The 12,621-nt window shown below is 42.1% G+C and overlaps 2 protein-coding genes across 3 annotated transcripts in view; one reads left to right on the top strand and one right to left on the bottom strand.

Moving 5' to 3' along the window:
- The window catches only part of GTPBP4 (GTP binding protein 4), a 29,191-nt gene extending 25,916 nt beyond the window's left edge, over positions 1–3,275 (top strand). For both annotated transcript variants that reach the window (XM_035129390.2, XM_035129389.2), the window contains exons 14-17: positions 17–214; positions 1,369–1,434; positions 1,855–1,998; positions 3,058–3,275. In XM_035129390.2, the coding sequence (XP_034985281.2) occupies positions 17–214; positions 1,369–1,434; positions 1,855–1,998; positions 3,058–3,210 (561 nt within the window). In that variant the 3' untranslated portion in view covers positions 3,211–3,275. The remainder of the gene's footprint in view (positions 1–16; positions 215–1,368; positions 1,435–1,854; positions 1,999–3,057) is intronic.
- A 1,197-nt stretch (positions 3,276–4,472) lies between these two features.
- Positions 4,473–12,338, bottom strand: LOC118091866 (isopentenyl-diphosphate Delta-isomerase 1). Its single transcript, XM_035129391.2, has 5 exons — positions 12,007–12,338; positions 9,215–9,387; positions 7,835–7,927; positions 7,035–7,165; positions 4,473–5,803 (listed from the first exon to the last, which is right to left on the bottom strand). Exons 1-5 carry the CDS (start codon positions 12,321–12,323, stop codon positions 5,486–5,488), a joined length of 1,032 nt encoding a protein of 343 aa, XP_034985282.2. The 5' UTR covers positions 12,324–12,338; the 3' UTR covers positions 4,473–5,485.
- Positions 12,339–12,621: the final 283 nt, after the last annotated feature.

Here is a 12,621-nt window from a genome sequence, read left to right as displayed (position 1 = left end):
TGTGACGTCTTTAAAGAAATTGGAGCAACTGGAGGAAGAGGAGGAGCTGAGGCAAGCAGCTGGAGAATATGACAGCGACTCTGAAAGTGACAATGAGGAAATGATGAGCATCAGACAGCTGGCACAACAGATTCGAGAGAAAAAGAAACTCAGGATGTTGGCATCCAAAGAGAAAGATACACAGGGGCCCAAGATGCCGAGAACAGCGAGAAAGGCAGGTTTCAAACATTTTTTTAAAGAATGTGTTGGGGCCTGACTGCAGTTAAAGGATTAAGGGATTTACATGTGTTCCCTCCCACCCACTCACTTTTGTTACAAAACAAAAATCGAAGTTGTCATGGCTAGAAATGCCTGTTAGACTGCAGATTAAAAATAATGGCTTAGACAGATGAAACAGGCCCGTAAGCGATAGAAGAAGGAGAATCTCCATTAAGGTGTTTTCTATTAGGACTTGTCAGAAACACAAGGATCACGCCTGAGGCCTGGTCTGCGCAGTCAGCAGAACAAAGTTGTGGAATGAACTGGGATATAGGAAGGTGACTTCTGTTGAGTCTGAGCTTTGGTCCACCCAACTCAGCACTGTCAACAGTGAGTGGCAGAGGTTCTCCAGGGTTTCATACAAGAGTTTTCCCCAGACTACCTGGAGATGTCTGGATTGAGCCTGGGACCTTTTTTCATACAAAGCATGTGCTCTAGGTCTGAGCTATGGCCCTTCCCTATTTCAGACATGATTTTTGATCTCCTACACACCCACACACCGCCCAACATTATAAGTTTCTAGCAGTTCAACAAGCAAAGCTTACTATAGGCCCCACATCCGCCTGCACTGGCATGTTTCCAAGTAACAAACAGGAGCTTAAGTGAACTCCCAGTTGTTCCTTTGCCAGAACAAGTTGCATTCCTTCATCCAATTTTTTCCTACAAGGCGTAGGGCTGATTGAGATCTGGCCCGTTGGGGTTGGGGTAAGGTTCCTCATGTCTGCCTTAAGCACAACAGTTCATTATTATTATTATTATTATTATTATTATTATTATTATTATTATTATTATTGCCTGCTTCCAGAAGTGTAGGCTCATTTGCTACCCACACTCTGTGTTGTCGTGTTGAGCATCCTGTATGCATGGAATGTGTGTTCTGGTACATGTTAAATTACACCTAATTTGCAAGGTGGTGGTGGGGAGAATGGCAGACTACTGACATTCCAGCTTCTATCAGTTTGTCTCCAAATTGTCACTGAAATCTATCTGGAACGTATGCAGTTCTCTGCTGTAGGATTTCTCTTGTAGTTTTTGAACAGTGTACTGGATTGCTTCTTAGACTCCTTTCTGCCATCTCCATATAAAATAATTGATGACTTGTGTCTTTAGGTTGAACGGAAGACATTAGAGAAGGAGATGACTGATCTCGGGCTTGATATGACTGGTAAAAATGGGGTAAGACAGACTTATTTCTGTAGGCATTACTTTCATTATTTCTAAATGTCCTTATTATACTGCATTTTTCTGCCATAGGAAATAAAGATGTGGCTTGTTTGTTTGTTTGTTTGAAAGCCAGGCAGCGCCTGCAGGTCTCGCACCGCAGGAGGCGGTTGTGGGATCCAAGCAATGTGTTGGTCGATGGAACCACTGGGCTAAGCTTGCTCCGGAAATAAAGCTGTGTTAAGGGAATTGATTAATATTGGATTAAGACTGGAATTCAGAGTCGAAAAATTCTATTATTTAATAAAGTTTGTACTCATAAACTGTTAGCTGAATTAAGTAGTATCTATGCTGAGGAACACTGTGCAGCACCTGATAACTAATTTAGAAGATGAGGGGTTTTGATTCGGCTTTTCTTGGTTTGTGAATTTTCAGGCACATTATGTAGCCCAGGCAAGAAGATCCCGGAGTGTTACTCGTAAACGCAAACGAGAAGAATCTGTACCACCTACATCTGTGGCGCGAAGTCGCAGTTCCTCCCGCACACCTCGTGATGTATCTGGCCTTCGAGACGTAAAGGTCTGTCTTAAGTTTATTAGAGTTCTGGGCAGTTTTATAGGATGTAGTATTGCAAATGGGCATTTACACATCTGCACATTGAGCTACTGTAATTAAGTAGGGGTTAGGATTTGTCATGGCAGAGCATTTTAAATTGAGTTGTAATACATTTCCGTGCCATCAAGAGAAAATTAAATAACTTTTAAAAAACCTCTTCCTGTATATTTAGTACTGTATCGTTAGGATCAATTGGCTCCTTTTAGTTCAAGCCATTTGAAGCAGAATCCGCCCGTGTTCAGTTCATAATCTGTACCGTCATGTACAAAGGGTGGATGGATAACCTGTGGCCCTCCAGATGTTGCTGGACTACAACTCTCACCATCCCCGTTTGGCCATATTGCCTGGGGCTGATGGGGGTTTGAGCCCAACAAAATATAGATGGACTACAGGTAACCTACGCCTGCACTAAGGGATGTGATGGCAATTGGCCAGCTTGTCACTTATTTGGTTGAGGTGTCCAAGACTCGCCATGCACAAACATAGCTGGGAGCAAGTTCCACTGAACATAATACTTCTGTGTAGGATTGTGCTGTTAATACTGGACAGGTAGGACCATAGCTGCCAAGTTTTCCCTTTTCTCGCGAGGAAGCCTATTCAGCATAAGGGAAAATCCATTTAAAAAAGGGATAACTTGGCAGCTATGGGTAGGACAGGGAGAAAGGCCTAGGAAAAGGAGGTACCAGGAGGCCAGGCAAGATGGCTGAATTTACATACTGATGTGGAATAGCCAAATGACTTCAGGACTCATGTGGTTGTTTAGCTTTGCCTTTTTATGCAATATATGTAGCTTATGCAAGGACACTTCTAGTATTTGAGAGACCAATCCCTTTGTATTTTTAAATTGCTTCTATAGAAGGCACATTTATGACTGTGTCTCAGATTCTAGTCTTATACTCTTAACCACTACTTCCCAAAGGGACTATAAGGCAGTATTTGGGTCACATTATTGGTGTGGAGGATGAGCCTCAAGTGAAGAAATAATGCTTCACTTACTATTGATTTTTTTATTTATTTGTATAGATGGTGAAGAAGACTAAAACTATGATGAAGAAAGCTCAAACGAAAATGAACCGGTTGGGCAGGAAAGGGGAAGGAGATAGGCACGTCTTTGACCTTAAGCCCAAACATTTGTTTTCTGGCAAGAGGAAATCTGGTACAAACCAACGAAGATAAATGGCTCTACAATGACAATATGAAAACAACAATGCAAATTAAAAGCAACATATATATATAAGAAATAGTTTGTGGAGAATTGATTCCAGTAAAGTGGTGATTTTATTGTTAGTTCTGTCGTAATGAAGTATAAAATAAATAACCCAAACATTCATTCAGTTACTTCAGCAGAAGTACATACCAAATGATGCATCTCTCAATCTGCTGGGGTACTTTTCCTCTGTACTGAGTACCTGGAGGTCTGGTAGTAAGTATCATTTTCCAAAGGTCTATTTTAACTACATCTCATTAGATAGGGGAAGCAGCAGCTCTATCTAATGCTATATAACAAATTCAGTGGTAAGAAAATGTTGCAATTTATAATAATATCAAGACACATGCAGAGTGGTCTAAGCTGAGCACGTAACTTTATATGCAGGTTTGAAACCATAATAGAATCCCTTTTAGGCTGTGTAGGCAATACTGAGCTAGATGGGCCAATTCAGGATTAAAAATTGGTGTTATATTGGCTACTTTCCAGTTCCCAGCAATGGAGGCTGATCCGAGGCAAAAGTTACGGTACATATTTTTGTTAGAAAATCAGCAGTATCACATTCGATTTTTTTGAAACCCTTAGGTGGATGCTATCGCAATCTGGCAATTTGTTAGTTTTTATTTGGTCTATTAAGCCTAGGAACTGTTTTTCATTTACCGCAGACAGCAAAAGTTAGTTCAGGTACAGGTACCTATATCCTCTGCTGTGAAAACAAAAGGAAATTTGGATTCTCAGCCACCGCCACCTCTAGCACTCCTTTTGCTCCCTTTGTCATCCAAGATACCATCTGTCTTCCTAGCCAGTCATCTGCTACTAAGGTATTTAAATGTTTTGTTGTTCATGTTTTTAGCAGTGTACCGCTCCATTTTTTAAGAAACCCTTATTGTCTCAATTGCCAAAGTTTGTGTTCCTTTTTGTTTTCCTCATTTGGATAAGACCTCCATTTTTTTGGAAGGAATAACAGCTTCTTTGACCCTGGTTGTTAACTGTGCTGGTGTCCTCTTGGCTCTGGTGACACAGTCCTTGATCTGCATTTTACACTTCAGTTGAGCTTCTAAACAACTTCCAAGATGGGGGATGCATTTTTTTAAGATCTGAAATTTTAGCTCAATGGACCTGTCCAATAATTACTAACATTTGTCATATTGTATTCCTCAAAATTTGGGTTTTTCTATTAACTAGCCTAAATTTAACAGGTTATGGAAAATTAAAATGGAACACATTAAAGTTCAGTTGTTAGGATTCAGTCATTTTAATGATTAAAAATACACCAGTGGCTTTCTGGAACACAGCAGAATGTTTGAATATGCACAGTTTTTACTATCTAGTTCTATCTGAAAATGGAACACCCTTAAGTCAAGGTAAAGTGAAGAGTTACTAAGCAGGCCTTATAGTCAATAATTCCTTTCCTTTTTACAGCAAATAATTCAAAAAAGGAAGGCACATTTGGAGACTACTGAAGTACAAATTCTCACTTGACATTTTGAATACCACCTACTTCTGCCCCTTTCGTCATGCAGTTTACAAGTGAACAGGTACTATTAGAGCAGTTAACACCACACTTACATATTACCCCACATACTCCATACTGTTAGCACTCCAGAAAATTGCAAATGAGTGGATGAAATATGCCAACTCTGGAATTGGCAGAATGCAAGCACTGTTTCTCTTATCCCCTAACATGGACTTTATTATGACATTCAAGATGTAGCCTTTAGGACCAGAAATCTCAACAACTATGCTAGTTAGGGTTGATGGTGAGTCACATGTTAGCGTCCCCCTCCCCTGCATTAAGTCAAGGACAAAACTAGTCTGGGAACTCCATTGGGTTTGTCTGTATCTAATGGAATTTCTGACTAACTACCAGTAACTCATTCCCTATTGTACAGCAAACAGCCTACCCTGAAAAATAGAGGGGTATCCTGGCTAAGATTTAACTTTCAATCTTGACTGGTAGCCTAGTCAGTATTCAAACTTCAGATTCCAGTGATTATATCAACAAATACATTCCCATTGAAAGCTTGTTAATAATCCAAATAATTACTCCCAAAAATGAAAGGCAGAAAAGACTCAAGCTTTAACAATCAGCCAGAGATAAAATCAAATTTCCTTCACAGGATATCTTCTTATTCCTAATTCGTTCCCTATGTTGCAGTCAACTTATAATTAGTGCTTCAGATATTGCCATTTATCAGTATTAAATGGTACTATATCATTTTTAGAGCAGCATATTCTAGACTGTTACATTCTGTGAATCTTTTCATGATCCACAAACCTATTCAGATTATTCAAGTTATCCCACCATTTAAAGAGAAAAGTCTCTGCAATCAGTTTGAACCATGGAGTAATCTTAATTTCATTTCGGGATGCCTTTTCCAGTAGTTCTTTCAGTTCTTCCTGTGTCACATAACAGTAGCTTTTAATTTCATTGGGATCTGCATTCACCGTCACATTCTTCTGCACAAACAAGATGTAATCTATTTCATGTTCTCCCCAGATCCCATTGGACTGAGCTTTGTAGTGGATTCGGGTTAAGTATAAGAGTTCTTCTGGTGTTACCTACAACCAAAAACATGTAGTGACAGTAGTTTATTGCTTCCTTTCTGCGTGATAATTTTTTCAGAACACCTCAATACAAACCTGAAAGAAGCAGGTTGGAGAAAGAGCTGTGGCACTTTGCTTTTAAATGTTTGATTTTTAATATAACATTTGTATGATCAGTTGCTCAGATCAAAAGAATGACACTTGGATTTTCCTTCCCCATCTAATCTGCTCCTAAGGACTCTGTGGAATAGTGTATAATGGAGTGGACAGTGTAAATGTCTGCCTGGGATGGTGAGATATTCAAGGCTCAAGTGAGCATTTAATTGAATAATGTACATTTGAGTGGATATATCAGATAAGAAAACATTCTTCCCAATATAAACTGCAGAGAGGAATATCCTCAGAGCTCTAGTCATATGGGTATGGCCAGAGCCATTTGTTTTGCTTCAACAATTCTCAACACAAAAGAAAATGGAGGAATTTGCAATATTGTGAAAAATCTAATGCCAGAAAAAGTCTTAGGTGTTTGGTTGCCCAGACATAGTAACATTTTATGCTGGAGCCAAGGCATTTGAAATCCCTTTCCAGCCCTGGGAAAAACCATACTATTAAAATAATTTCTTTCTTGCTCCTTATATGTTTAGATTATACAAAAAGCCTTTCTGGTGTGCTTCCTGGACAGATTGTTACAATCAGTCTATCAACTGTAACATCTGTAAGCAAGCATGTCTTGATCAATTATGATTACAGTGGTACCTCTACTTACGAAGACGATCCATTCTGCAGCGCTCTTCGTAAGTCGAGGTTTTTGGATGTCGAAGCGCCCGTTCTGCGCATGCACGAAGCACGATTTTGCGCTTCTGGGCATGCGTGGACCACGCACGCCGCTTTTGCGCAGGTGCAGAATGCACGCACGGCGAAAAGACTTCCGGGGTTGTCGACTTCGTAAGTCGAAACCTTCGGAAGTCAAAGCATTCGTATGTCGAGGTACCACTGTATTCTAAAACTCAATCCAGGGCATACACCAAACCTGGTGATTCTGACTAGTGAAAAAGCACAGACACGCTGAAGTAGCAACAAACACATTGTGATAATTGCTCCCTTCTCTAACCCTCTGGGAATAGGGCAGACAGGTTCCAAATAAATACTGCAGCTCTGATTGGTACTTAGTACTTAGTATAACCAGATGCTGTTCAACTATTTTCCCCTAGGGAAGTCATTACTCTGAAATAAGGGCATTATTTACCTGTTCCATTGGAATTCCTAGCTCTTCTTTCAGGCGCCTCTGAGCTGCTCTTCGAACACCAATTGCATTCTTTTCTTCTACTTCAAGCACGGTGTTGAGTGGATGACTGCAACAACTGTTGGTGAAACAATCTACCAAAAGTTTTGTGGATTCAGTTTTGAGAATGCTTTGCAGACTTTCAGATACAGTACTAGAATCCTTGAAGTAGCCAACCTCATTTTGTTGACAGTACCAAGTATCCAAAGTTTGTAACAAAGTTTAAAAAAAGCAATAACACATACTGTACTGTACTATTCAAAGCAAAAGAAACCTATCAATGCTGAGCACCATAAAAAGTACATTTCCAGCATGTAAACATAAAGTGCAATTGTGCTCCCAAGAGCATTCTGAGTTATATATGGTTAGAAAAAAGGACAAAGCACTAGTCATTATTTAAATTGTGATTTCCAACCCCCTTCAATTCGCACATATTCACTAAAAGTGTGCTAGTCTAGACCAAAGACAACATCAAATAGTCATTTGGGCATTTGACCTATCAGAAAAGCTTTGCATGTTTCTCACGCTCATTATTCTGAACAAATACAGGTCAGGAAACATACCCACCCCACCATTCTTTCAGAGAGAGAAAACATTACTGCTACCCAAGTATCTGCTCACTTAAAAAGAGAAGTAAGTATATTTGTTTGAAATTTTAACAGATAATTCTATTTTTCAAGCATCCCAGAAATATATGAGGACACAAAGCGGTATTTTATAGAAGCTACGCAATGAAAATAAGAATTTGTTGCTTAATAACAAACCTGGGAAAGTGATTTTGGCATCTGATCTTTGTTGCAATAGCAGTTTATTCTCCGTATTGAACAAGAAGACACTGAAAGCACGGTGCAGCAATCCTAGCACAAAAAGATAGGCAATATGCGTTTAAAAAGAATGTACTGCAAGGGGGGGAATAAACTTAATTCGTGTTCATCGTAACACTTGATCTTACAGTTTAAAATCAAAGTTTAAACAAAGAAACAAGCGTCCTATTTCTAAACAAAACTTTCCACTGTATGCATTGTCATTTCTCATTTAGGCTGGTATCTGCCTTGGAAAGGAGGGTTGGATATATATGTATTTGACCACATTATTGCCTGGGTAACCTTTGGAGAACTTTGTAGGAGTAAACCTAAGATATTATTTCATGCCATATCTTACAATAACTTACAATATATTACTTTTGCAAAAGTCAAGTGCTTAAATCAGCCATCCCCAAACTGCAGCCCTCAAGATGTTTTCGCCTACAACTCCCATGATCCCTAGCTAAGAGGACCAGTGGTCAGGGATGATGAGAATTGTAGTCCAAAACATCTGGAGGGCCAAAGTTTGGGGATGCCTGGCTTAGATGTTTTTGCACTGTGAGGATCAGAGCTATTTATTTTGAGCAGTTCCTTACAGATCTGTAATCAAAGACATCATATAAGACTAAAGTCTTTATTCTGTCAGATAAAGTATTCCTTAAACCTCCACAGGTTAGTGTCAGATGTTCTCCAGGAGCAGCATAAGCCAGCACAAGAAAAGGGTTTTTAACTCATGCTGTTTCTGTTCTTCTGTGCAGTATGGAAACTTCCTTATGCACAAAAAGTGATGCTTCAACCATGGAAATAATTGTGTACCTTGGCTTATGGAATATGCCCACTACCGGTACCTCTTTAAATGAAGCCTGAAAATTGCAGAACACTCATTCATCTAATACTGCTATTTGGCATAAACATTTGAAGAAGCCACCCGCAGTCCAAATTTGTGTGCTGGGCAGAACTATATAAGGTAAGGCTAAATGGTGTGGGCTGTGTGTCAAAGTAATCGGTGACTCAAAACAAATTAACAAGCCTAAATTGCTATTCGACCTCACAGCATGAAAGGGATTTTGTTTACCACTTAAAGAACTCTTAATTCAAAGTTATCTTGTACATGGATGTACAAGACTAGTCTGCCTAACCACATTCCTCTAGCTTCCTTGTTCCATTTCCTCCAGCTCCCTTTCCCGTTTTATCTGCTACATCTTGTTGCGAAAGTAGATTGCAAAAAACCTAGAGGCAAAAAATGGGGCAAGGTAGAAGCACTCAAGAGAGTGCTTCTTTATGTTCCAGTGAGAGGCAGGACCAGCTTACATACAATGGGATCTGAACAGTGATAGATACCTTTGTCAATGTTTTCATTCAGGTGGCAGTTTTTCTTGGTATCTGAACCAATTTTGTTGTCATTTTCATCAATAAGGATGCACATCTCTGCCAGCAACTCTACCTGCTGCTTATCCAGTTCATTTATATTTAGTTCAGGCATGGTTGCAGTATTGATGCTCCTAGTAAAAATACTGATGACAAAAAACCAACAACCCACAATTACACAAATATTTAATGAACAATATTAGAACTTAAAAGATTTCCTAATGTTTGCCTAGATTCAGCAGAGCACAGGCATGCAGATGAGTGTATCCATTATACCTGCCAATGCTAGAAACTTGCATAAACTTCACAACCAACGCAACCATCAAGTGTGCATGTAATTTATGATAGCTAAAGGTAAAGGGACCCCTGACCATTAGGTCCAGTTGTGAACAACTCTGGGGTTGCGGCGCTCATCTTGCTTTACTGGCCAAGGGAGCCAGTGTACAGCTTCTGGGTCATGTAGCCAGCATGACTAAGCCACTTGTGGCATACCAGAGCAGCGCACGGAAACACGGGGATTTGAACCGCTGACCTTCTGATCGGCAAGCCCTAGGCTCAGTGGTTTAGACTACATCCCTTTCTGATGGCTAGACAAAGCTAATTTTGATCCTCAGCCAATATTCTCAGCTCAGTGAGAATATGAGTCCACTGTTTTTACACAATACATAGCTATCACTACTTGTTTTATCTTGCACCAGCATGACTTTCCAGGAAAACACACAAAACCTTTAGTGTCTTTAGGCACCAACTATCCTTGGTATTTGTTAAAGTAGACCACTTCCTCCTTTTTTTAACTAGCCCGGAGCCAATGAGCCAATGCCTTTATTAGTACCTGTTTAGTAGCTGGAAGCTTTTTCTGATTTGTCTACTGTGATAAGGCTTCACCTGCTATACTTCTATGTATAAAGGTAAAAAGGTAAAGGACCTCTGGACAGTTAAGTTCAGTCAAAGGCAGCTATGGGGTTGTGGCACTAATCTCACTTTCAGGCCGAGGGAGCCAGTTTGTCCACAGACAGCTTTCCGGGTCATGTGGCCAGCGTGACTAAACCGCTTACCAGTACGCACGGAAACACCGTTTACCATCCCGCCACAGCAGTACCTATTTATCTACTTGCACTGGCATGCTTTCGAACTGTGTATTGCACTGCTGACAAAAGTAAAGGGCTAGTAAAAGATGTAGCAAATGCTGTGTTAAAAATATAAGAAGATGTGGCAGACTTACCCAACCTCCTAAACAAAGAGGAAAAGTACAACTATGAGCATACCTTGAAACACCTTTGTATATTGGAAATGCTATAGAAATTTTAAAAATCCCCCAGCCTACTTCAGCTCCATGTCACTTGTCAGCCCCAGTGGCAAAAGTTCTGAGCGCTTACAAAGCTGCGGACTCCAGCAGCTGAGCTTTGCTGCTGAAAGTTGACTTTGGAAGCAAAGCACTGTTGCTATAGTGGGAAGTATGCTACTTTTGCTGTTTAACAAAAATGTTTTAGAAATCTACACTAGGAAAAGAGAGGGAGCTACATGCTCCCAAATCTCCATCTCTTTCAAAATCCCAAGGTAAAGTACAAAGGATAAACATACAGTATAGGAAATTACTGAGTTTAGTACTGTCTACAATAACCAGCAGTGGCTCTTCAGAGTTTCAGGTCGGCACCGATGCCATAGCTGTCAAGTTCTCCCTTTTTTTAAGGGATATTCCCTTATGCTGAATAGGCTTCCTCGCGAGAAAGGGGAAAACTTGATAGCTATCCCATCTCTACCAGAAGCTTGGTCACCTAACCTCCCTCTGGGGCTTCTTGTGAGAGAAAATAAGTGGGGGGAAGGAGGAAGAGAACAGCAGGTGCCATCTGCAGCTCTTTAAAGGAAAGTGCAATAAAAACAAGAGGACATTAATAAAACTTGAGCAGCTCTTTAAAGGAAAGTGCAATAAAAACAAGAGGACATTAATAAAACTTGAGTAAGATTTCTCAGGGCTGTGGATGGAGGAAGGGAACTCACTTCAACAAGATGCAGAGATGTTTTCTAACCTAGCTGTTTTTTGGACTAAAACTCCCACCATCCCTAGCTAGCAAGACCAGTGGTCAGGAATGATTGGAATTATAGTCCAAAAAGAGCTGGAGACCCAAGCTTGGGAAACACTGATGTAGATCAGGCACCCCCAACCTCGGCCCTCCAGCTGTTTTGGGACTACAACTTCCATCATCCCTAGGTAACATGACCAATGGTCAGGGATGATGGGAATTGTAGTTCCAAAACAGCTGGAGGGCCAAGTTTGGGGGTGCCTGATGTAGATAATACAGCTGTTGGCTGGACAGAACCTTCAGCAGCTAATTTATTTGTCTAGTGAAATTTATAAGCCAATTAGTTGCGAAATAAACCCCAGAGCGGTTTAACACAAAAAGGCAAAAGCGACAACAAAACAATGATCCTGAGACTTCCCAAAACAACAATAATGGAGGAAAGACGTATCTGCGTAGGCTCGTCTAAAACAAAAAACGTTTCTCAGCAGGCGCCGCGAAGGCTGCCCTGTCTCAATAGGCAGGGAGTTCCAAAGTGCAGAGCCTTCCTGGGAGGCAGTAAACTTGGCGGGGAAAGGCAAGCCGGCTGTGCTCCGAGGGGTCCCCGGAAGACAATGGCCCTGCCCTGCGGAGAAACAGGCGCCACTTTTGACCGCTGCACCGCCCCATCCCTCCGCTTCCCCGCGGGGTGACTCTGCGGCATTGATTCGAACTCCCTTCCGCCCCCGGGCCTTTTTTGGTCCTTACCGCGTTCCGTTCCCGGGCCGGCACGCGGCCTCTGCCCTCACGCAAAGCAAAGGAAGCGGCCGCCGAGACTGAGGAGGAGGAGGCGGCGGCTGCAGCACCTGCCCGCGGCTGCGTCGGTAAAAGCTTCCCTGCCAAGACGAGGAGGCGGAAGAAGCAGAAGCAGAGAGCGCGCGAGCCGCAGAGCCTTTTCCTCTGGCTGCCCCGACAGCAACAGCTGCTGCCGCCGACGCCAACCGCCGCGCCGCGCGCCACATCGCCTGGCAACCCTCCCCGCTCGGCGCCTGACCAATGGCGGCGGCCCCGGGCGGCGGCGTCATCAGGTGGGCCGATCGCGCCACCGCCCGCGAATAGGGCACGCAAAGCGCCAGCCAATCGCCCGCGGGAGAGCGGTCGCGTGCAGCCTTCGGGTCCTGCGGGGAGGAGGGGGGAGAGTGAGTGAGCGAGAGGTGGGCGTGGCTAAACGCGTGAGGGGGTGTGGCTGAAGGGCGAAAGGCGACGAGGCGGGAGGGGAAGGGTGAGTGGATGTACAGTACAGTAATTTCAGAGAAGCAAGGAATTCTTAAGAGTTGGAAGGGACACCCTCCGGCCATCTAGTCCAACCCTCTGCAGTACAGG

The sequence above is a fragment of the Zootoca vivipara genome, chromosome 12 (genome assembly GCF_963506605.1).
Source record: "Zootoca vivipara chromosome 12, rZooViv1.1, whole genome shotgun sequence".
In the NCBI taxonomy this organism is placed as follows: domain Eukaryota; kingdom Metazoa; phylum Chordata; class Lepidosauria; order Squamata; family Lacertidae; genus Zootoca; species Zootoca vivipara.
This window is presented reverse-complemented; position numbering and strand designations above follow the sequence as displayed.

Coding starts and splice junctions, on each gene's coding strand:
- LOC118091866 (XM_035129391.2), bottom strand. CDS start 12,323: ATGACGCCGCCGCCCGGGGCCGCCGCCATTGGTCAGGCGCCGAGCGGG. Junction 9,388..12,006: donor CGGCCCGGGAACGGAACGCG/GTAAGGACCAAA, acceptor TTTTGTCATCAG/TATTTTTACTAGGAGCATCA. Junction 5,804..7,034: donor TAGGAATTCCAATGGAACAG/GTAAATAATGCC, acceptor TTTTGGTTGTAG/GTAACACCAGAAGAACTCTT.